Below are 24,432 nucleotides of genomic sequence, written 5' to 3'. Positions count from 1 at the left end.
CCCCGATCTGAACCCGAGCGGTGTTCTATTATTGGAATTCTGTGCTCGACACGGATTTTCTATAATGAACACCATGTTCAAGCATAAGGGTGTCCATGTGTGCACTTGGCACCAGGACACCCTAGGCTGCAGTTCGTTGATCGACCTTGTAGTCGTGTCATCGGATTTGCGGCCGCATGTTTTGGACACTCGGGTGAAGAGAGGGGCGGAGCTGTCAACTGATCACCACCTGGTGGTGGGTTGGCTCCGATAGTGGGGGAAGATGCCGTTCCGACCTGGCAGGCCCAAACGCTCTGTGAGGGTCTGCTGGGAACGTCTGTCAGAATCCCCTGTCAGGAAGAGCTTCAACTCCCACCTCCGGCAGAGCTTTTTCCACGTCCCGGGGGACATTGAGTCCGAGTGGACCTTGTTCCGCGCCTCCATTGTTGAAGCAGCCGACCGGAGCTGTGACCGTAAGGTTGTTGGTGCCTGTCGTGGCGGCAATCCCCAAACCCGGTGGTGGACACCGGCGGTAAGGAATGCCGTCAAGCTGAAGAAGGATTCCTATAGGGCCTTTTTGGCCTGCGGGACTCCGGAGGCAGCTAACAGGTACCGGATGGCCAAGCGGAACGCGGCTTCGGCGGTTGCCGAGGCAAAAACTCGGCCGTGGGAGGAGTTTGGCGAGGCCATGGAGAATGACTTCCGGACGGCTTCGAGGAAATTCTGGTCCACCATCCGGCGTCTCAGGAGGGGGAGGCAGTGCACGGTCAACACTGTTTACAGTGGAGATGGTGTGCTGCTGACCTCGACTCGGGATGTCGTGAGTCAGTGGGGGGAATACTTCGAAGACCTCCTCAATTCCACCGACACGCCTTCCATTGTGGAAGCAGGGCCTGGGGACTCTGAGGCGGACTCTCCAATCTCGGAGGTCGAAGTCACTGAGGTAGTTAAAAAACTCCTTGGTGGCAAGGCCCCGGGGGTGGATGAGATCCGCCCGGAGTTCTTAAAGGCTCTGGATGTTGTGGGGCTGTCATGGCTGACACACCTCTACAGCATTGCGTGGACATCGGGGACGGTGCCTCTGGATTGGCAGACTGGGGTGGTGGTTCCCCTCTTTAAGAAGGGGGACCGGAGGGTGTGTTCCAATTACAGGGGAATCACACTCTTCAGCCTCCCTGGTAAGGTCTATTCAGGGGTACTGGAGAGGAGGATCCGTCGGGAGGTCGAACCTCGGAATCAGGAGGAGCAGTGTGGCTTTCGTCCTGGCCGTGGAACAGTGGACCAGCTCTACACCCTCGGCAGGATCTTCGAGGGTGCATGGGAGTTCGCCCAACCAGTCCACATGTGTTTTGTGGACTTGGAGAAGGCGTTCGACCGTGTCCCTCGGGAGGTTCTCTGGAGGGTGCTTCGGGAGTACGGGGTGCCGAGCCAACTGATAAGGGCGGTTCGGTCCCTGTATCACCGATGCCAGAGTTTGGTCCGCATTTCCGGCAGTAAGTCGGATTCGTTCCCAGTGAGGGTTGGACTCCGCCAAGGCTGCCCTTTGTCACCGATTCTGTTCATAATTTTTATGGCAGCATTTAATTCTGCCAGATAATGCTCAATTTCTCCCAGAAAATGATTGCAGTTACAAATGCTTTGATAATAAAATTTCATTTCTCTTCAATTTAAAACTAAAAAACAAATGGTCAAAAAGCCAAGTTGGATATAATTCCACACCAAACATTAAAAAGGGGTATTCAAATGTATTGGCACCCTTTGAAAAATTATGTGATGCTTCTCTGATTTGTGTACTTAACAACAGCACCCGTTACTTAACTGTGGCACATACAGGTGATAGGTGAGGTAACAGGTGGTGGCAATCACTGAATGAGACTTGCAGCCGGTTAAAATGGATTAAAGGTAACTCAACCTCTGTCCTGTCCTATTGAGCATGGAGAAAAGAAAGAAGACCAAAGAACTATCTGATGACTTGAGAAGCAAAATTGTGACTAAGCATGGGCAATCTCAAGGCTACAAGTCAATTTCCAATTTCCTGGATGTTGCTGTGTCTACCGTGTGCAGTGTCATCAAGAAGTTTGAAGCCCGTGGCACTGTGGCTAACCTCCCTAGATGTGGACGGAAAAGAAAATTTGACAAGAGATTTCAATGAAAGATTGTTTGGATGGTGGATAAAGAACTTCAACTAACATCCAATCAAGTTCAAGCCGAGGGTACAACTGTGTCAACCCGTACTATCTGTCAGCGTCTGAATGAAAACAAACTCTATGGTAGGATACCCAGAAAGAACCCACTTCTGACCCAGAGACATGAAAAAGCCAGCCTGGAGTTTGCCAAAACCTACCTGAGAAAGGCAAAAACATTTGGAAAAATGTTCTCTGATCAGTTGAGACAAAAATAGAGCTTTTTGGGAAAAGGCATAAACATAGAGTTTACAGGAAAAAAACAAGGCCTAAAGTCAAACATTTCGGAGGTTCCCTGATGTTTTGGGGTTGGTTTGCTACCTCTGGCACTGGCGTGCTTGACTGCGTGCATGGCATTATGAAGTCTAAAGACTGCCAACAGATTTTGCAGCGTAATGTAGGGCCAAGTGTGAGAAAGCTGGTTCTTCCAGCGGGACAATGACTCCAAACACACTTCAAAAAGCACTAGAAAATGGTTTGCAAGAAAGCACTGGAGACTTCTAAAGTGGCCAGCAATGAGTCCAGACCTGAATCCCATAGAACATCTGTAGAGAGATCTCAAAATGGCAGTTTGAAGAAGGCACCCTTCAAATCTCAGGGACCTGGAGCAGTTTGCCAAAGAAGAATGGTCTAAAATTCCAGCAGAGCAGCGTAAGAAACTCGCTGATGGTATGCGGTTGTTCGCAGTTATTTTGTCTAAAAGTTGTGCTACCACATATTAGGCTGAGGGTGCCAATACTTTATTCCGGCCCATTTTTGGAGTTTTGTGTAAAATAACAAATGATTTGAGTTTTTTTCCATTTTTGGTGTGTTTTTTCATTGTAAGCAAAATAAATGAAGATATTAATACCAAATAATTTGTAATTGCAATCATTTTCTGGAAGAAATTGAGCATTATCTGAGAGAATTGCAGGAGTGCTAATACCAGCAATGTAGATGGTAGGTGGGTATATAGAATACATACTGATGACATGAGCACAACTCAAAAGGCTTTGAGAAAAGACAACCTGAATAGAAAAATATATATTTTTAAAAAAATTGGGACTTTTGTTTATAATCTTTTTAGAGTATGATATTTTGACATTTGTCAAGTTAGGAACGTTGTCGTTGTGACCCTGTTAATCCATAAGGAGACCAATCCTAACACCACACGCCAAAACAGTCCAACCAATTGCGATCTTGTGGGTGGTAAAAGGATAAACCCTTGGCCCGCTGATAACATGAATATAGCATATCCTCCGAGCATGCAGAACACCCTATAATGGTTGGCTGATTGGCGTGACAAGCTATAATGATGATGATATGAATCTGGGTGAGGATCAAGAATGGTTTTCGCACATTAAGCAACCATGACAAATTGGTGGCACCTGCTTTGTAGAAATAGGAGCTGGGTGCAATTTGAGGGTAAATGCTGACGTAAATCTTTTCCTGTAAAGAATAGTATGAAACCTGACATGAGTAGGAGTGCTCTCTTTCTTATGGATATACGTGCCCATGTGTTTTTTTATTTTATTTTTTTATTTTAAAGTAAACTAGACCAGGAAACAAGTAAAAATAAACAATACAGTGTCATACACTACGTCACAGTGATTATGTGAACTTCTCAAAAATGTACAAGATGGCACTGCTTAGAGTACCGTATTTTCCTGACTATAAGGCGCACCTAATAACCTAAAAATTTCTCAAAAGCCAACAGTGCGCCTTATAGTCAGATGCACCTTATATATGGATCAAATTCTGGCCCGCGGGCCAAATGCGGCCCACGTCTAAATTTAAACTGGCCTGAAGCATTGTGTCATAAAATTAATCATCAGTGGCCCGCTGAAGACTATGAATCATGAATTAAAAAGACAATGGATCATTATTTTGTGATTATATTATAAAGTAATTTTTTGCGTCTGAAGTTGAAATAAAAAAGATAAAATGGAGAATGATTTGATTTGGATTAAAAGTCTGACATGATGCAACCTGGCCTGTTTACTGCAGTCACAAACACCAATATCACCCTTCTTATTCATACAACAATAAAACAAACTTAATACCTCTAATGAAAAATTCATTCAACTTTCATAAAATTGTTAATTTGTTATTATTTTAAAATTTAACTAACTTTTAAAGTTTACTGATCTACCTGACTGTTTTGTTTTGTACTTATTAAAGTAAGTTGTGTGTTGTGTGATATTAACATTATTGATATATTGTTATTGTTTTCACTATTTCAACTTATTATATTGTGATTGCATTAATGGTGCGCCTTATAGTCCGGTGCGCCTCATATATGGACAAAGTTTTCAAATGGGCCATTTATTGGAGAAGAAATCTAATTTATTATAGTCTGAAAAATACGGTATGTAATTATTTTGACAAATCAAGTGAAGTGTATTTGTGTAATGAGGGAGGGTTCGGCCTAAGAAGGTCAACACCCTATATCAAGGTGTGCATAATTATCAGGCAGCATCTTTTACTCAGGCAACATGAGCCAAAAAAGAGATTTAACTGACTCTGAAAAGTCAAAAATTGTGAAAAGTCTTTCAGAGGGATGCAGCACTCTTGAAATTGCCAAGATATTGGGGCGTGATCACCGAACCATCAAACGTTTTGTTGCATATAGTCAACAGGGTAGCAAGAAATGTGTTGAGAAGAAAAGATAAAAATTAACTGCCAAAGATTTGAGAAGAATCAACCGTGAAGCCACCAGGAACCCGTTATCCTCCAGTGTTGTCATATTCCAGAACTGCAACCTACCTGGAGTGTCCAGAAGTACAAAGTGTTCTGTGCTCAGAGACATGGCCAAGGTAAAAAAAAAGCTAAAACCCGACCACCACTAAACAAGAGACACGTTGAAATGCCAAGACTGGGCCAAGAAATATCTCAAGATGGACTTTCCAAAGGTTTTATGACTCTTGACGGACCAGATGGATAGGCCCGTTGCTGGATCAGTGTCGGGCACAGAGCTCCATTTCGACTGGCATGGGCTGGTATTAAGGATGAGCTAGTTGCACCTTATCGGGTTGAAGATGGACTCCAAGTCATCTCCCAAACTTACCGGCAGTTTTTAGAAGACACTTTCTTCAAGCAGTGGTACAGGAAAAAGTCAGCATCTTTCAAGAAGATAATGATTTTCATGCAGGACAATGCTCCACTACATGTCTAGCCAATAAAGGCCTTTGAGATAAATGAATGATGACATGGCCCTCTTCCTGACCTAAACACTAATGTGAACTTGCGGGCCCTTCTCAAATGGGAGATTTACAGTGGAAGAAGACAGTACACCTCTCTGAACCATGTCTGGGAGGCTGTGGTTGCTGTAGCACGGAAAGTTGATTGTCTGCAGATCAAGAAACAGAATCCATGAATGGAAAGCTTTTGGCTGTTTTTCAAAAGAAGGCTAGCTATATTGGTCATTGATTTTCTTTTTTTCCTTTTTGTTTTTTTTAATGTCAATTTGTAAATTTTGAGTTGTTTGATTATTGTTCTCACTTAAACTGATGAAAATAAACAAGTGATGTGGGAACACGGTCGTTTTTCATTTAGTTGCATAATACCTCTGTACACTAATAGTTGCCCAATAATTGTGCACACACAGATTTTCTTCTTAAAAAGCCAGTTTTACTTTATGAATTAATCAAATTGAAGTTTATTACCATTTTGGATTGACTGCGGTCACTTTAGTTGTTCAAACGTAAAATTAATCCTCAAAAATACAACTTCCGAATAATTTTGCACACGGTGTAGAGCAGGAGTGTCAAAATTCGAAACACACTTTAGGTCGCGGGCCGAACAGGGTAAACATTTATTGAACACACTAAAACTAAATGTTTTTGGAACATAAATATGAATAAAAACAGACAGGATTATTATTCTGAAACAAGCTTAAACCTTAGATAACTTATATTCAATATTTTGCTCTCCATGCTGAGCACAAAAACTTTGTTGAAAACTTTCCCCCGACTTAGCCAACGCACTTCTGTATGATAAGGAATGTCGGCAAACTCTGAATCTATCTCCTGCATAAAGGACCGAAACTGACGGTGATTTAAGTAACTCTTTTGCTCGGATAAAGTTTACGGTTTACATGGTCCAGCTTCGGGACTTTGCCACAAAGTGCTTCCTGGTTTATGATGCAGTGATATGCCGGTAATTCACCAGTACAGTTCTCTTCCTGCATCTTCACTCGCATCCTTCCCACGAGTCCATTTTTTTCACTGCATATAGCCGGTGCTCCATCAGTTGTAAGTCCAATAAGTTTGTCCCAGGGCAGTTTCATGTCGGTTACACTTTTACATACATTTTCAAAAATGTCTCTTCCAGTCGTTGTGCCGTGCATTGATTTAATGTCCATTACTTCCTCTGTTACGCACAAATTGAAGTCCACTCCACCGATGAAGATAGCCAGTTGTGCAGTGTCATGTCAGTACTTTCATCCACAGCAAGAGAGTAGGCAATAAAGTCTTTGCTTCTTTCACTCAACTGTAGTCAGCTCAGTGGCCTAGTGGTAGCGTGTCATCCCTGAGACTGGAAGGTCGTGGGTTCAAACCCCGGCCGGATCATACCTAAGACTATAAAAATGGGACCCATTACCTCCCTGCTTGGCACTCAGCATTAAGGGTTGGAATTGGGGGGTTAGATCACCAAATGATTCCCGAGCGTGGCACCGCTGCTGCTCACTGCTCCCCTCTCCCCCAGGGAATTGATCAAAATCACATGGGGATGGTTTAAATGCAGAGGACAAATCTCACCACACCCAGATGTGTGTGTGACGATCAGTGGGACTTTAACTTGGGACTTTAACTTTAAATCTGAGGCAATCTCACAAATTCGATCAGTAACTGTATTTCTACTCAGGCTTATATCTGCTTTTTGTCTGGACATAAGACGTCGAACACCTTGGTCATGCAGCTCTTCAGAAATTCTCCTTCCGTAAATGGCCGCGCTAATTTGGCGATCTCTTCTACCTCGATAAAACTTGCTTTCACTGCAGCTTCACTTTGTGATTTTGCACGGGTAAAAAACTTCTGCTGAAATGTCAGATTCTGCTTTAACTCATCTGCTTTCTGTTTCTTCTGCTCTGCATCCAGGTCTTTCAGGTTATCCTTATGTTTTCTCTCAGTGCCGTCTTAGATTTAATTCTTTAATTACAGCCACATTAGCTCCACAAATGAGACACATGGGTTTACCGGCAATGTCAGTAAACATACTTGGCCTCCCATTGGTTATTAAAGGCTCTGTTTTCAGAATCAACTTTTGTCTTCGGCATTGTGAGGGCTATCTTCGGCTAACGGCTATCTTCGTAATAGCTTGTAATAGCTAGACTTAATTGACGCGGGAAGTGCGCGGCAAGGCAGCCAAAGCGTTGCATTATGGGATCTGTAGTTCTGTGCAGTATTGTGTTATCAGCGCTTCATATCGATGGGCTATTTATAACGATAATGTAAAATGATCTTGCGGGCCGGATATGATTACGCGGCGGGCTGAATGTGCCCCGCGGGCCGTGAGTTTGACATGTGGTGTAGAGTAAAGGAAAATGACTTTTTGGTCATGTTGCTTTGATCATGTTGCCAAAAATGTCTATATGCACATGAAAGTTTAGCAAATATATTACCGTAATTTTCTGACTATAAGTCGCATTTTTTTTTCATTGTTTGGGTGGGGGGAAGGGCGACTTATACTCAGGAGCGACTTTTTTTCCCACAAATTTTCAAAATTCAAAAATCCGCGATGTAGTGAAACCGCAGTAACCGAAACGCGATGTAGCAAGGGATTACTGTTATTTAAACTGCAAGTGACGTCACCGGCACCGCGCGGCGGTTGTTCACATAAAAGACAAAGGATTCTATCACGGGATGACGAAGATGAGAAAGGGCCCCACGTTTGAAGGATTTAATGATTTGGAGTGACACAAGGTTTGAAAAACATCTTTACTGTAATTTTTGGACTATGAGTCGCGTTTTTTTTTTCTTAGTTTGGCTGGGGATACTGAGGAGCGACTTATATTTGAATTTTTTTCCTAATATTTTCAAAATTCCCCCCCCCCCCCCCCAAAAAAAAGGGAAACAGCAATAAACGAACCGCGATGTAGCAAGGGATTGCTGTAATTTGAATCTCAAATTACGTCAGCAGCGCGGCGGTTGTTTACATAAAGGACAAAGATTCGATGACGAAGATGACGAAGGGCTCCGCATACTACCGGCATCATTAGCGGCTTTGTTTGTAAGTGACACGGAGGACAAAGAGTTTGAAGGATTTAATGATTTGGAGTGACACAGAAGAGAACTAGAAAAACTATTATGGCTTTTACGCACGGCCGGTCATGCTCTACGGAGCTTTCTTTCTTTCGTGGATGGAAGTCTGGGGCCGGCGCTCGGCCGGGTGGCTGTCCAGGGACGGTGGATGGGGCTCGGACATGGCTTTTATGCACGCACGGTCCTATTCAATGGAGCTCTCTTCCACCTCCGTGGCTGGAAGTTCAGTAGTTGTTGCCTCGTTGAACTTTTGTTTTGTTAAATAAAGAGCCGTTAACCAAACCCACGTCTTTGCTTGTACTTCAACGCTACAATATAGTTATATACTAGATCTGTGGAATAACGACAAGGCCACGCACGGCGTTGTTGACAAAGGACGAGGAATTTGATCGATGGATTTAATGATTTGGAGTGACACAGATGGTTTGATAATATTGTTGTAATATGATAGTTATTTGAAATATACTTTATATATTGTTATATGGGTCTGTGGAATAATTAGAAATGCAAATCACGACGAGTCCGACGGCGCCATACGTGGCATTGTTTAAATGCACCATCGATTGATTTAATGAATTGGAGTGACACAGATGGTTTTATAAACGTGTTATTTATGTAATAGTTATTAGAATAACTCTGAATGTTACGTCAGGCCCATTCTCAGCTATTTGTTTGTGTTTATGTAACGTTAGCATACCTATTGTTTAGCCTGTTGTTGCTCGTTCATGTCTGTTCTTGGAGTTGGATTTTGACGAATACATTTGCCCCAAAACTGCGACTTATACTCCGGTGCGACTTATATATGGTTTTTTTTTCACTTTATTGTGCATTTTATGGCTTGTGCGACTTATACTCCGGAGCGACTTATAGTCCGAAAATTACGGTATGTTATATTTATTTGATGTGTTTTATTTCGTGTAGCAACTTGTATATGTTTTTATCGTTACAGTTCAGTAGTTGTTGGCTCGTTGAGCTCTTTTGTTAAATAAAGGGCCGTTTACCAAACCCACGTCTTTCCTGGTACTTTGTTAATGCTACAATATAGTTATATACTAGATCTGTGCGGCGCGCGCGCGGCGTTGTTGACATAAAGGACGAGGAATTTGATCGATAACTGTGAAGTTAAGTCTAGTTGATTATAATTTAAAGTAGATATTACCACACTGGTTCGATTTATTTTTTGCTTTGTACTGATTAGGAGTGACACAGATGGTTTGATAATATTATTTGAAATATACTTCATATATATATATATATATATATATATATTCTATATAGGTCTGTGGAATAATTAGAAATGCAACTTACAACGAGTCCAATACGCGGCGCGGCGTATATGCGGCGCATACGCAGCAATGTTTACATAAAGGACGATCGATGGATTTAATTAATTGGAGTAACACAGATGGTTTGATAAACGTGTGATTTATGTAATACTTATTTGAATAACTCAATGTTACGTCAGGCCCGTTCTCAGCTCCTCGTTTGTGTATGTCACGTTAGCCTGTTGTTAGCCTGTTGTTCCTGGTTCATGTCTGTTTTTGGTGTTGGATTTTGACAAATAAATTTGCCCCAAAAGTACGACTTATACTCCGTTGCGACTTATATATGTTTTTTTTTTCACTTTATTGTGCATTTTATGGCTGGTGCGATTTATACTCCGGAGCGAATTATAATCCGAAAATTACGGGTACATTATTTTATACTACATGGAACATTGTAAGTCTCAAGAATTAAACCACAGATAAGTAAACCGCCTCAAAATAAGGGTTCTCTCGTGTTCACTGACGAGTTGATTTGGATAAAAAAAAAAATCAGGGGCTGCAGCAGAATTCATGGTGAGCACTGTGTACATAAAGCAATTGACTATCTAATTCAATTGTTTTGTTCTTTCTTTTGCAGAAATACTTGGCGACAAAAAGAACAAAAGGTCAATAGTATTGAGAGCTGCTTGAATGACTTGTCGTTCTTTTAGAACAACAATCTATGTTGTCTTTGGAAACAAAGGCACTGCAAAAAACATTGTTGCCAAAATAGCAGTTGCTTTAGTAATGGTGTGCTCAGATTTCACTCCTTTGCAGAAGATATGGTCTGGGTATGAAGGAAAATTAACGGAATTCCAAACTCCTCTATACCTGCATGATTTGTGTTCACTTATGTTTCTGTGAAGTTAAGTCTAGTTGATTATAATTTAAAGTAGATATTACCACACTGGTTCGATTTATTTTTTTCTTTGTACTGTCTTGGTTTGACTGAAATGCACAGTTTCCTGATCAAGGAACATGGTGAAACTGCAACATTAAGAGGCAAGAAATAACACATGAAAGATGATTTATCATTTTTTTCAGCTTTTTCATTATATTGTACTAATGTACCTTGCTACCAATTGTACTGTGCATTAAAGAAACTTTATTGAACAGTTTTTTGGTCTTGGGTTTATTGCACTAGTTCAGGTTCATTTAATTTTTTGAACAGTTTTTTACTATTATCATTATTTTTTCAAAATGTCCATCCATCCATCCTCTTCCGCTTATCCGGGATTGGGTGGCGGGGGCAGCAGCTTTAGGAGGGACGCCCAGACTTCCCTCTCCCCAGTCACTTCGTCCAGCTCATTCTGGGGATCCCAAGGCGTTCCCAGGCCAGCTGAAAGACATAGTCTCTCCAGCGCGTGCTGGGCTTTCCATAGGCTCTCCTGCCGGTGGGACATATCTGGCACACCTTCCCGGGGAGGCGTCCAGTAGGCATCCTGATGAGATGCCCGAGCCACATCATCTGGCTCCTCTCAACGTGAAGGAGCAGCGGCTCTACTACGAGTCCCTCCAGGATGACTGAGCTTCTCACCCTATCTCTAAGGGAGAGCCCGGACACCCTGCGGAGGAAACTCATTTCGGCTGCTTGTATCCAGGATCTTGTTCTTTCGGTTACGACCCATAGCTTGTGACCATAGGAGAGGGTAGGAGCGTAGATCAACCGGTTAATTGGGAGCTTTGCTTTTTGGCTCAGCTCTCTCTTCACCATGATGGACCGGTACAGAGTCCGCATCACCGTTGACGCTGCACCGATCTGCCTGTCAATCTCACGTTCCATCCTGCCCTGGCTCGTGACTATGACCCCAAGATACTTGAACTCCTCCACTTGGGGCAGGACCTCATCCCCGATCCAGAGAGGATATTCCACCCTTTTCCGACTAAGGACCATGGTCTCAGCTTCACACTCGGCTGCAAACTACTCCAGTGAGAGCTGGAGATCACGGCGAAGAAGCCAACAGCACCACGACGTCTACAAAAGGCAGAGATGCGGTGCTGAGGTCCCCAAACCGGATACCCTCAATGCCTCGGCTGCGCGCAGAAATTCTATCCCAAAAAGTTATGAACAGAATCGGTGACAAATAGCAGCTCACTGTGAACGAATCCGACTTACTGCCAGAAATCCGGACCAAATTCTGGCATTGATGATACAGGGACTGAACTGCCCTTATTACCGTAATTTTCGGACTATAAGTCGCGTTTTTTTCACAAATTTTCAAAATTCAAAAATCTGCGATGTAGTGAAACCACGATAAACGAACCGCAATGTAGCAAGGGATTACTGTCATTTGAACTGCAAGTGACGTCACCCATGCCGCGCAGCGGTCGTTTACATAAAGGGCAAAGGATTCGATCACGGGATGACGAAGATGACGAAGGCCCCCCACGTACTACCGGCATCATTCGCGGCTTTGTTTGTAAGTGACACGGAGGAAAAAGAGTTTGAAGGATTTAATGATTTGGAGTGACACAGAAGGTTTGAAAAACTATTATGGCTTTTACGCACGCCCAGTCCTTCTCGACGGGAGCTCTCTTTCACCTCCGTGGATGGAAGTCAGGGGCCGGCGCTCGACCGGGTGGCTGTCCGGGGACAGTGGATGGGGCTCAGACATGGCTGATGTCCTATTTATGGAGCTCTCTTCTACCTTCGTGGCTGGAAGTTCAGTAGTTGTTTGCTCGTTGAACTCTTTTGTTAAATAAAGAGCCGTTTACCAAACCCACGTCTTTCCTGGTACTTTAACGCTACAATATAGTTATATACTAGATCTCTGCAGCGCACGCGCGGTGTTGTTGACATAAAGAACGAGGAATTTGATCGATGGATTTAATGATTTGGAGTGACACAGATGGTTTGATAATATTGTTGTAATATGATAGTTATTTGAAATATACTTAATATATCGTTATATGGGTCAGTGGAATAATTAGAAATGCAACTTACGAGTCCGACGCCAGCGGCGCGGCGCATAAAGGACGATCGATGGATTTAATGAATTGGAGTGACAGATAGTTTTATAAACGTGTTATTTATGTAATAAGTATTAGAATAACTCTGAATGTTACGTCAGGCCCGTTCTCAACTCTTTGTGTTTGTCACGTTAGCATACCTATCGTTTAGCCTGTTGTTGCTCGTTCATGTCTGTTCTTGATGTTGGATTTTGTCGAATAAATTTCCCCCAAAATGCGACCTATACTCGAGCGACTTTTAGTCTGAAAAATACGGTAATCATTTAATTCGTTGTGCGCTAATTTGTATGGCATACGCGATCGATTGTTTAATTTTGATTTGACAATTCAATTCTGTTGCAGGTACTTATTATGATATAAAATCGGACCGTGATAAATACAAGTAATAAAAGCGTTCAAATTAGATTAGTCGGATTATTGTTTGATTCAAATCCATTCAATTGTTCGTTAGTTGTTGACGCCTTAAATTGCCTTCAAAATTATTTGAAGGATAATTTCATTCCGTTTAAATATTTAATTCGTTTAAACATTTACTTCAAATAAGTAATTAATCCGTAGCGGGCTCGTTCTGTATTTTTAGAGCCGCTCTTAAATGTAACTCAGACAATTGATGCCTTAAATTGCCGTCAAAATTATTTGAAAGATAATTTCATTCCGTATAAATGTTTATTTCATTTGAATTTATCCTTCGTTTTAATAATCGAGTTATTTGAAGCATTTCAACAGTAAGGAATTAATATACGGTGTTAGAATTAATGATTCATGTATCGACTTTCTTCTCAAATGCTATTATTGTCATACTTCCATTAATTCGACTTTTCATCGAATGAAGACGTGTAGGCCCGCTACTTCGGCAACGAAGTAAAGCTGACCCATATAAATAGTTATTTCGGCACAACTAGGGCAAGTGTGCGCTAGTGTGTGAATCCCTGAGGTCTTAACAAAGACATCTAACAATTTCCGAGATATAACAAAAGCCTCAAATCACCGAAGGGGGCCATCATATGACGCGGTTATTTTAGACGACGTGTCTCAAATTTAAGTTATTCATCACAAGCGTCGTTTAACGTCGAAGGGATTGGCGTCATAAAGAAGTTAACTTGATTCTTTCAATTGATTTAACACAGGTGGTTACTGTGACCTGCGTGAAGCTGTTCCCCCACCCCACGCAAAAGTTAAGGAAAAATTTGTGTCGTTTGTGCTCGTTTGTGCAGTAACGATTTTCGAGTTATAAAAGATTATTTTATAGGTCATCCAGAGTTCACCCAGCCCCCCATTTTCCTCCAAATGGACCCAAAATGGTATCGTTTGTTTGTGCTTCGTTTGTGCTGGTTTGTGCAGCAAAAAGTTTCGTTTGTGCTACTCCGGTTTCGTAGATAGATATTAGACATTTTATAGCGATGACGTCACCCAGCCCCCCCCCCTTTTCCTCCAAATGGACCCAAAATGGTACCGTTCGTTTGTGCTGGATTGTACAGCAAAAAGTTTCGTTTGTGCTGCTCTGGTTTTTTAGTTATTACACATTTAATTTATAGCGATGACGTCACCCAGCCCCCTATTTTTCTCCAAATGGACCCAAAATTGTACCGTTCGTTTGTGCTGGTTTGTGCTGCAAAAAAATTCGTTTGTCGTCACTCGGCCCCCATTTAACTCCAAATGGTACCGATTGTGCCGCAAAAAAATTTGTTTGCGCTCAGTGAATCATTCAATTTGTCATTTATTTAATATTAATTTATTTTCTGGAGATGTCAAATCCTTGCTCCATAGATCTATAACCATAACCATTTGTTTGTGCCATTGCAATTTTTCATGATTAAAATCATGCATCTTCATTAACACTTTCATGTATTTATGTATGTAATTTTTCACTTGACATCCTGATAACTCCTCAATTCTTACACATGTATTATCCATGCAAAGTGACCTCTGCAGGGTGGCAACAGGGTGGCGAAAAACAAAGACGTGCAACTTTTTCAAGCGACAAATGCACAACTATCTCCCAAGATTTAATAACAGTGAGTGACAGAAAGCGTTTTTTCTGGGAAGTGACCATCAACCAATGTAAGTAAAATGTGTAAAAAGAATAATAAAAAAAACAAGTTCATACAATATAGAAATAAAAACAGCACATTTCATTTCAGCTTCATATTCATTTTGACAAGTGGATGGAATTTATTCCAGAAAAGGCTGAACACAAAGATAAGAACTGTCGAACCCAAAAAAGAGAATAGACAATTTTGAAGCCTGGCACCTGGACCCACATCATAAACGAACACATCTGGAAAACAGTCAAAATTCCTTGCACATTTGTTTTTCAAAGAGCCAAGGTCTATCCATTGGTCTCAAATAATTATATTGAAATCAGAGGATACTGCAAGGAGTGTCATGGCCTTCTCAACATTAATTGTGGCAGAGAGTCAGAAATTAACAACCCAATAATATTGAACTGTTTCATTAAGAACAGTGATGACTCCCTACACACTGGTAGCTCAAAGCGGTTTCTATCTGGACAGTTGCGTGTGCAGGTAGCCAAGGAACTTTGTGAGGGCAGGATGGAACCACATGTATGGAGAGCATCACAGGCAAATAAACTGATGGACTTCGGAGACTCTGAGCCAAGCCACCAGCCAAATTTGACCACCCTGTGCAAGGCAAAGCAAGAGAAAAATGATTTGGCATTAGGTGACAAAAATCCCATTTTCTCATTGCAGATGTTGAAATACAGTGCACCTCACAGTGACAGTATCAAAGACATTGGACTGAAACAGACTATTTTCCTTAAAGTTTGCGTGGGGTGGGGGGCCAGCTTCACGCAGGTCATGTCTGGCCATATCTTCCTGTATCAGGGTGTAATGACAGGGCATACCAGCTCCAGTGTCCCAGTCGTGCAGATGCTGTCAGAGAAGCATGCATGATGTTAATGCTATCCTCCTGGTGAAAACCATCACAACACAGGGTGTGAACCCACAGGTATACTCACAGAGGGCAGAACTGCTGGGAGAAATATTCAAACCTGTCCTCCTGACCTCTGGTGCTCTCCAAATTGATGCACAATGCCACGTCTCCACTGTAATTGAGAGCGCAATGAGGAATATCCCAAGTGTTTATTTGATAAAACAATGCTCCTCACAGTACTGCAGTTTAAGCCAACAAGTAACAAGGCAAGTTTCACTTGTTTGTGCAAACATTGCTGTCCTGCAGACCTGTGGCATGGCTTATCTTCAGACTGCTGTTGAAGAGGGACTCAGCCTTCCTGACTCTCTCTGCCTCAGGCCAATTGAAAATCCTTCCCAGTGTCCGTCTTCATTCAAAACACAGGACAACAGTACAGGCAAGGCTCTGTGTTCAGGTAATGTTACTCACAGCTACAAACTGGGAGAGTTTGTGTGGTTTGACACTGACCTTGGTAGCAGTTGCAAGAAAGTTGCCTTGCTTGAATTTCCCTCTAGTCTGGAGCTAAAAGAGAAGACTTTTACTTTGAGAGCAATCATTGCCTTTGAACCAGGACCAACCCAGTATTCTCTTGACGGACCCAGGATGTGGCATACTGCAGGACTGCATATCCCTGGGAGCAGCATCAGTAAATACTAAGATCTTCCCACATTCTGTGTTCAACACAGTGCAGTGATGCATTGTTTGAATTGTTGGGAAAAAAGTGTTGATGAGGTTCCCTTTGGCAAATAGTCACATTTTCAAGTTTCTTTTTCTGGCTGTCATCAACTTCACATACATGTATTAACTGTTGCATTAATAAATGTTTTGGAACAGACATAGACTCACCAGGTAATTTAGGTTGCAGTGAACCTTTTTCACTTCAGATGTTATTGAAAAAAAAAATTATATATGCTTATTGATAACAAGGAAATTAATCAATGAGCACGATAAAACATAATTACAGAAATATCCTCGTACTAAAAGCTATTTCCCGCAGTGAAAGTTTTCTGTAAGCTAAAAAGAAAAAAAAAAGGCTAAGAACATATTTACCTTGTATTCGTCTTTCACCAGGAGCATTCCGGATTGAAATTCGCGACGAAATGTGGTGACGTCATCACTATAAATGAAATGTCTAATATCTACGAAACCAGAGCAGCACTAACGAAACTTTTTGCTGCACAAACGAACGGTACCATTTTGGGTCCATTTGGAGAAAAAGGGGAGGGGGGCTGGGTGACGTCATCGCGATAAAAATAAATGTCTAATATCTACGAAACCAGAGCAGCACAAACGAATTTTTTTGCTGCACAAATCAGCACAAACGAACGGTACCATTTTGGGTCCATTTGGAGAAAAATGGGGGGCTGGGTGACGTCATCGCTATAAAATAAATGTCTAATATCTATGAAACCGGAGTAGCACAAACGAAACTTTTTGCTGCACAAACCAGCACAAATGAAGCACAAACGAACGGTACTGCTTCTGCAAGGAGGAAAATGGGGGGCTGGGTGAACTCTGGATGACCTATAAAATAATATTTTATAACTCGAAAATCGTTGCTGCACAAACGAACATTTTTGCTGCACAAACCAGCACAAACGAAACAGACTATTTTCCTTAAATTTTGCGTGGGCTGGGGGGCCAGCTTCACGCAGGTAGGTGGTTAGCGCTCGGACAAGCCCCCCCCCACCGGCTTGTTCAACCCTTTAATGGGAAGCCGGCGCTATAAAAAATATATTAAAAAATCGGATTTGACAGCATGAAATTTTTGCAGTTCAAATATGTCCGAAAAAACTATTGCCCCCCCCCCGGGCCCCTTCACTTTATCAAATCTGGCTCTCCTTGCAAAGAGTTTGGAGACCCCTGATTTAGGGGCAGTCTCGAGCACTGTGAGATCACCAACACAGGACATGACACAAACAGTCACAACTCCCGTGACAATGGAAACTCGTACAAACCAAATGTTCAGTGAGAGGCTGAATGAGCATACAGACAGGTATAAAATACAAATAATAAAGATTTATAGGAAAGGACAAAAAATAAGACACCAGAGCCAGGAATTAGATTTTTGAAACCTTTTAATATTTATGATTGGTCACCATAAGCAATTTTTCCAGCAGATCATGGACGGAGAAAAAAGTTACTCTCAACACTAACACCATCTTAAAAAAATTGCTTAAATGTTATCAGAGGCTTTAGAAATTCAGGCTTTTGCTAAATTTGATCTCATAGGAAGGAAATGGCTCAAAATGGGCATATTGTCAGTATGTGCTTATCCCATTAAAGTGATACTATGAAGTGAATTATGCAATTTTCAGGAGTAAAATGATTTTGTATATCTTCTTCCACTTATATAGTCAAGTCACGGGCCTAAAATAAGATAAATGCAATTGTTCCATTATGAAAAACAAAACAAAAAAAACCTAATCATTTTATAGGAGACCCAGTGCCACACAGTAGCATAAAATAGCACCACAGGAAAGGCATTTCAAGCAAATAACAGGCTGGTAAATATTCTTAACCCGGAACTTTTATCAATCACCCAGAATTACTTTTTTTCTCGTGGTAGTGGTGGTGAGGAGGAGATGCCATATTTTTCGACACACGAAAGGCTCAGATCTAAATGACCATATCCCAGTCAAAGCATGCATGAATGCATTTTATAATTGGTGCTTATCGATGTCCTTCAGTGTAGTCCATGAGTTGAGCAGTCTTTATACAGCCATAATGTTGTTTATTTCCCACCTTTGAGTTGTTTTACTGGTGTCACAGTTTGATATGAACACTTTGTGGAGCAAGTCTGAGCGATCTAAACATTTGCCTGAAAAAAAAAAAAATTACATTAAAAGCAGCAGCAAAAACATTCACTGGTTAAATCATAGGAAAATAAAAGAATCACAATTTTTTGTATAGTAAATGGACACCACTGCGCTTTCTCAACACCGTATGATGCTCATAGCACTTTACAATGCCTCACATTCAACCATTCACGCACACAATCACACACCAGTGGGCGGTTGCTGCCATACATGGCGCTGCAAGGCCACTTTAAAGCACACATATCATGTAAAATCTGCTTTTTTGGCTTTTAAAATCATTTTCTAGTGTAGCTGGAGTATCCAGGAGTGTAGAAAAGTGTACCGTAATTTTCGGACTATAAGTCACTCCGGAATACAAGTCGCACCAGCCATAAAATGCACAATAAAGTGAAAAAAAACATAAGTCGCACCGGAGTATAAGTCGCACTTTTGGGGCAAATTTGTTTGTCAAAATCCAACACCAAAAACAGACATGAACCAGCAACAACAGGCTAAACGATACAGTATGCTAACGTGACATATACACAAACGAGGAGCTGAGAACGGGCCTGACGTAACATTCAGAGTTATTCAAGTAAGTATTACATAAATAACACGTTTATCAAACCATCTTTGTCACTCCAATTCATTAAATCCATCGATTTATGTAAACAATGCCGCGTATGCACCGCATATGCTGACGTCGGACCCATTGTAAGTTGCATTTCTAATTATTCCACAGACCCATATAATGATATAAAGTATATTTTAAATAACTATCATTACAACAATATTATCAAACCATCTGTGTCACTCCAAATCATTAAATCCATCGATCAAATTCCTCGTTCTTTATATCAACAACGCCGCGCATGATGGAACCACCACCAAATTTGACTGTGGGTAGTGAAGAGGGAGCAACGGCAATGTGGACATGTTCTATTAGGGTGGACAATCTCTGTACAATATGATGCTCATATATGTACAATTCTTTTATCTTTTCATGCAAACATAACTGCTCAATCAGAACACGAATACAACACACACGCACACACTGGTGAATGAATGTGCGCCTTTGTGTCTGTTAGTTTGTACGTGTGTGCGCGCATATGAATGGCCTAGGATTTGATTATTACTCAGGGGCACCATTGACGACAAATGGTTCGATGGAGAAGGCCCGTTTCCTGTGGTTGGACGAGACGGCACCATCTGGTCCAGCCGGGATGAGTATGATAATGTGTCCAGGACACCTTGCTGGTCCCGTCTGCTCCCCAACAACTCTATTGACGCATTACGTGAATGTGTCAAAAGGGGGGAAGTAGAATAATTTTGCCTAATGGAAGATTCAATGTTTTGTCAAATGTAATTGTTTTTGGAGTCTTAACAGGACATGTAAGAATTCAACACACAGTGATGAGAGGATCAGAAGAAACATCTCAAAATACTGCAAAGGTTGCAGAAAAGATTTGCTCAGCAAACTACTGCGGATACGGAAGCAAGAACCAAGGTCCAGACCACTCCAACGTTCTGGCTGAAGGTCCCAAGAAGGAGGGGGAGGGAGCCTGCGTTGACTAGACCCTATAAGAACGGACGCTGTTTTCCGGGACCTGCGTCGACCCTTCCGGTTGCGGATTCGGAGGGCGATAAGCGCTCTCACACACATCTCCAACCTATTGTCCAGTTCTTTGGTTCCAGGTTTGCAGAGCAGACGACAGCGGACCCGGAAGGGACGGCCGAGATTTAAATAACTCCATCGGTCTGGCTGAAGATCCTGAGACGGAAGTGGACGGAGCCAAGGTGGACGGGTCCTTACAAATGCGCCCCAGTGAAGGGGTCCTGCAAGGAACCAGAGCCGCCATCGACATCGTCCCCGCCCTTGGTTCAAACAGAGGCAGAATAATCCTCTTCCCCCTTGGTGGCCAGGTAGTCGACCCTGGCCCACTGAAGACAACGACCGCGCAGCAGACATTTTCCAGGTTCTCCCCGGACGGAGCAGAGCTGCAAAGGGGGTGAGAATTGTGCTCACCCTCCACCAGTGGGCGTGCCAAGCCCCCAACGGCTGAACAATCGCGAGCAATTTTTTGTCTTAAACTGATGGTATTGATAACGTTCTGGTCGCCTAAGGCAGAGGGACCGTGTGAGACTTTTCCTGCATTATAACATCTTGCCGCAGGTTTTTCACTCACACACTAAAATTGAACTGGAATATTGAGGCAAAACCTCCTCTTCACTGAGAATTATTGCTGTCATTGTTTGCTGTTTTTTATCATGTATCACCCTTCATGATCCTACATGTCCCCTATCATCACCTTTAGTGTTGGTTTTTTGTGCTCTGTTTTTTGTTGACCTCTTTCGAGGTCAAAAGGGGGATTGAAGAGGGAGCAACGGCAATGTGGACATGTTCTATTAGGGTGGACAATCTCTGTACAATATGATGCTCATATATGTTCAATTCTTTTATCTTTTCATGCAAACATAACTGCTCAATCAGAACACGAATACAACACACACGCACACACTGGGGGGTGTCGCCCCCCACACTCAGGTACGAACTGGTCTTGTGACAAGTTCCCGCCCCAGGTATGAAATGGTCATGTGACAAGTTCCCGCCTTTCCGGACAGTATAAAACAAGCTGACCTGGAGACAGAAGTTGTTGTTTCATCTGCCGCCGTGCCTTGTGTATTGGCCGCCATTAAACAACCCAAGATCTTGCCAATAAAGAACCAACTCCAAACTCCACACCTTTGCTTTCCTGGCTCAACAACGGACATCCCGCACAACACGCAACAGTAGCAACTGAGCTACAGATGGTTGTGTCCGGGAATGGTGTGTTCTTCCACCGTCCATACCGCCCCTTGTTATGTCCAAATAACTAAATTTTAGCTTCATTCGTCCACAACTTATTCCAAAATGAAACTTTCTACCGCATTATTCTCCAATACAAAAAAGCATGTTATTTTGCCTCATTCAAATCATGCAAAAACTGTCTATCACATCTTAATATCTGAACATTTAAATATGTACACTAAAATGCAATCACATTTGTAAATGAATAGCTTCTAGTTTTTGAAATGTAAATAAACCAATCTACTGTGATAAAACAACAAAATTGCAATAACTGCATTAACCATCAAAGTAAAGTCTAACTGTAACTGTAGTCTTGAAACAAATTTGAAAAAGGAAAAAACAGTCCAATAAAATAATGCTGCTACCGCTATTGGTCATGCTCTTTTCGCTCCCGGGTGTCGGGCAGAACACAGGAGGGAAGACGTGTTTGATTGCTTTATTGAATTATTGGCAAAAAAGTAACAGGCACTGTGGCTCATAAGGGCATACAGGCAAACTGGCAAAAGGGCACACGTTTGGTCGTAAGGATGTGAGAGCAGGTGTGTGTAGTGTACATGGGTGAGTCTTTGGGTGTGTGAATGTGATTCTTGTGTGTGTGATTATTGTATGAAGCGTGTAAAGGGTATGAAGGGTGTGCAGTGTGTGTGTGTGTGTGTGTGTGTGTGTGTGTGTGTGTGTGTGTGTGTGTGTGTGGTTCTGCAACAGACAGAAATACAGCACATTAGTCAACGCTCAACTTCTCACAGCAACATACTCAGTCGATACCAGCAACCTTTAACTTACCGCTGCACACAAGTGAATGGGTATAACGTCGAGATTACGGATGTAAGACGCCCCCCACTTTTTCAGTCTTATTTCAATGCAAAAAACATATATATTCGGGCCAATGCGGTACATGCATTTAACCTATCGATTTTTTTTAATGGTATGGCCCTCACGGGAAATTATTTGTTCAAAAATGGGCATTTATGGCTCTGTCTGCCAAAAAGGTTCCCGACCTCTGCCCTAAACCATGACGTTGAACAATCTTTATTTTCAGGTCAGCGCTACTCGTTAATGACCTCATTACAGACGATAAGCTTAACATTTTTTGTCTTTGCTGGACTTGAATGAATTGCTGCCATTTAATGAGGCCTCACCTACAAATTTTGTGAGCTCGCATGTTGCGCGTCCTGGAAAGAAGGGTGGTGGTGTAGCCCTTATCTCCAATTCCGATCTTAGACCCAGCCCTCATTTGATTAACACATTTAAAACTTTTAACGTTCTCATTGTCCACCTTAATCTCATTTCCTGGAAGAATTTTCAGAATTTGTGGCTGACCTGGTGACAAATGCAGATAATCTAATAATGATGGCGGATTTTAATATCCATATAAATTTACCATCAGAGCCACTTACTGTGGTGTTTCAGACAATAATTGATATGCTCGGTTTTACGCAGACAACACAGGCAGCAACGGATACAAATGGAAATACTTTAGATCTGGTAATATCCCGAGGATTGGCAACCTCAAATATAACGGTGCTGTTACGTCCGACTGCTACCTGGTCAAATTTTTTATTTGAGCTCTCTGTCAACGGCAGGAGCACAATCAAAGTATCGCAGCCGTAATATTACTCCATAACTGTGACTGCGCTCTCTGAGTTACTGCTGCTGGCCGCATTTCCCGCTTAATTGATTATCTCACAAATCAATTGAATGCGGCTCTGTTAAACCCCATCGACCTCTGCGTCTTAAACCTTCATCAGGCATGGTGTGACAGCCTCCTGAAATACAAAAAAGCACTCGTTTTAGCAAAAACTGATTATTTCTCTCGAATTATTGGTATCAATAAAAACAATACTAAATACTTATTCGATAGGGTGGTAAAGCTATCGCTACGGCAGCCGGTTCATGAAAATTTTCACTTGAAAGATTCAATACATTACGAATGAGATCACGGTCCCCATTCCAAACACTCGGTCAAGATTGGCGATTACGGAAGCTGACAATCATGCGATAACCCTCTCAATTTTTGAAAATGTGTCCTTTGAAAGCCTTACACAACTGGCTAGCGCGGCTAAACAAACAACGTGCTTACTTGACCCGCTTCCAGTCAAACTTGTTAAAGAATAATTTCAAATTTTAGGACCGTCCGTCTTAAAAATAATTAATCTGTCTGTCCTCTTTGATAGTGTGCTAACAGCCTTTAAAACCACTATTAGTAAACCGCTACTTAAGCGACCAAACCTTAACGCGGACCGTCACAGTAATTATAGGCCGGTTTCAATTCTCCTTTTCATAGCATAAATTCTTGAAAAAGTAGTAGTGCAGCAGCTTAATGGTCGCTAACAATCGATTTGAACTGTTTCAGTCTGGTTTTAGAGCTAACCACTCCACAGAGACAGCACTTGCTAAAGTGTCCAATGAGCTCCTCTTAGCTATGGATTCAAACATCTCATCAGTACTATTATTTGATTACAATATGTTATTAAAGCACCTTAAAACCTGCATTGGTATTACAGGGTCAGCATTTTTTTGGTTTAATTCTTATCTATCTTGCAGGACCCACTGCATGGCAACACGACCTCTGAGCTCACTAATGTTACGTGTGGTGTCTCGCAGGGATCGGACCAATACTATTTAGCATTTACATGATTCCACTTGGAGACATTATACGTAAAGATAACATTAGTTTTCGATGTTATGTGGATGACACCCAATTATATATACCGTTATTGATGACAAATCCGCGGGATTGTTGTAATCTTGAGGCCTGCCTTGCTTACAAAAATAGATGTCTCTCAATTTCCTACGTCTTAACCCAGATAAAACCAAGATGTTAATAATTGGTCACCCAAAGTAATACTGGAACCAATCTCTGTGCTATATTTGATCAAACTCTCTCATTTCAAAAACATATTGAGAACAGAACTAGACCTGTGTTTTTTCACCTCCGTAATATTGCTAAGATTCGTCATACTCTTTCAACTTGTGTTGCGGAAATGATTACACATGCGTTTATTACATCGCGCCTTGATTACTGTAACATATTGTTCTCTGGTGTTCCTAAGTCCAGTATTAAAAGTCTACAGTTGATACAAAATGCTGCGACGAGACTGCTCACACAGATCACCATCATCATAGCTTGTCACGCCAAACATTACCCCAATATTAGCCAATTTACATTGGCTT

The 24,432-nt window shown here is 41.8% G+C and overlaps 3 protein-coding genes and 1 long non-coding RNA gene across 19 annotated transcripts in view; 2 read left to right on the top strand and 2 right to left on the bottom strand.

Moving 5' to 3' along the window:
* The window catches only part of LOC147056235 (uncharacterized), a 114,055-nt gene extending 92,497 nt beyond the window's left edge, over nucleotides 1-21,558 (top strand). For 9 of the 10 annotated variants that reach the window (XM_085912562.1, XM_085912563.1, XM_085912558.1 and 6 more), the window contains one exon: nucleotides 10,307-10,813. In XM_085912562.1, coding sequence (XP_085768688.1) covers nucleotides 10,307-10,342 — 36 coding nt within the window. In that variant the 3' untranslated portion in view covers nucleotides 10,343-10,813. Of the gene's footprint in view, nucleotides 1-10,306; nucleotides 10,814-19,550 lie in introns of those variants that run through there. The other variant, XM_085912556.1, reaches the window with a different exon arrangement.
* LOC147056236 (uncharacterized) lies at nucleotides 14,139-16,813 on the bottom strand. The gene is made up of 5 exons (XR_015066088.1): nucleotides 16,663-16,813; nucleotides 16,081-16,134; nucleotides 15,882-15,979; nucleotides 15,659-15,745; nucleotides 14,139-15,572 (listed from the first exon to the last, which is right to left on the bottom strand). It is a non-coding gene; the product is annotated as an uncharacterized LOC147056236 (long non-coding RNA).
* The window catches only part of galnt7 (UDP-N-acetyl-alpha-D-galactosamine: polypeptide N-acetylgalactosaminyltransferase 7), a 141,830-nt gene continuing 135,070 nt past the window's right edge, over nucleotides 17,673-24,432 (bottom strand). For all 7 annotated transcript variants that reach the window (XR_015066098.1, XR_015066097.1, XR_015066099.1 and 4 more), the window contains one exon: nucleotides 17,673-18,433. Coding sequence is in view for 3 of the 7 variants with exons in the window: in XM_085912565.1 (XP_085768691.1) it covers nucleotides 18,327-18,433 (107 nt within the window). In the remaining 4 variants the exon portion in view is untranslated. The remainder of the gene's footprint in view (nucleotides 18,434-24,432) is intronic.
* LOC147056234 (uncharacterized) lies at nucleotides 19,577-23,214 on the top strand. The gene is made up of 4 exons (XM_085911527.1): nucleotides 19,577-19,637; nucleotides 20,092-20,289; nucleotides 22,544-22,789; nucleotides 22,903-23,214. Exons 1-4 carry the CDS (start codon nucleotides 19,577-19,579, stop codon nucleotides 23,190-23,192), a joined length of 795 nt encoding a protein of 264 aa, XP_085767653.1. The 3' UTR covers nucleotides 23,193-23,214.

This window comes from Syngnathus leptorhynchus, chromosome 5 (assembly GCF_054491065.1).
Source record: "Syngnathus leptorhynchus isolate UIUO chromosome 5, UIUO_Slep, whole genome shotgun sequence".
Lineage (NCBI taxonomy): Eukaryota > Metazoa > Chordata > Actinopteri > Syngnathiformes > Syngnathidae > Syngnathus > Syngnathus leptorhynchus.
This window is presented reverse-complemented; position numbering and strand designations above follow the sequence as displayed.

What these genes read in the sequence shown, in the direction of transcription:
- LOC147056234 (XM_085911527.1), top strand. Translation starts at nt 19,577, where the DNA reads ATGGAGAAGGCCCGTTTCCTGTGGTTGGACGAGACGGCACCATCTGGT. An exon ending in ATCTGGTCCAGCCGGGATGA is followed by an intron (nt 19,638 to 20,091) that starts GTATGATAATGT and finishes CCTATTGTCCAG; the next exon opens with TTCTTTGGTTCCAGGTTTGC. An exon ending in CGACATCGTCCCCGCCCTTG is followed by an intron (nt 20,290 to 22,543) that starts GTTCAAACAGAG and finishes CACCTTAATCTC; the next exon opens with ATTTCCTGGAAGAATTTTCA.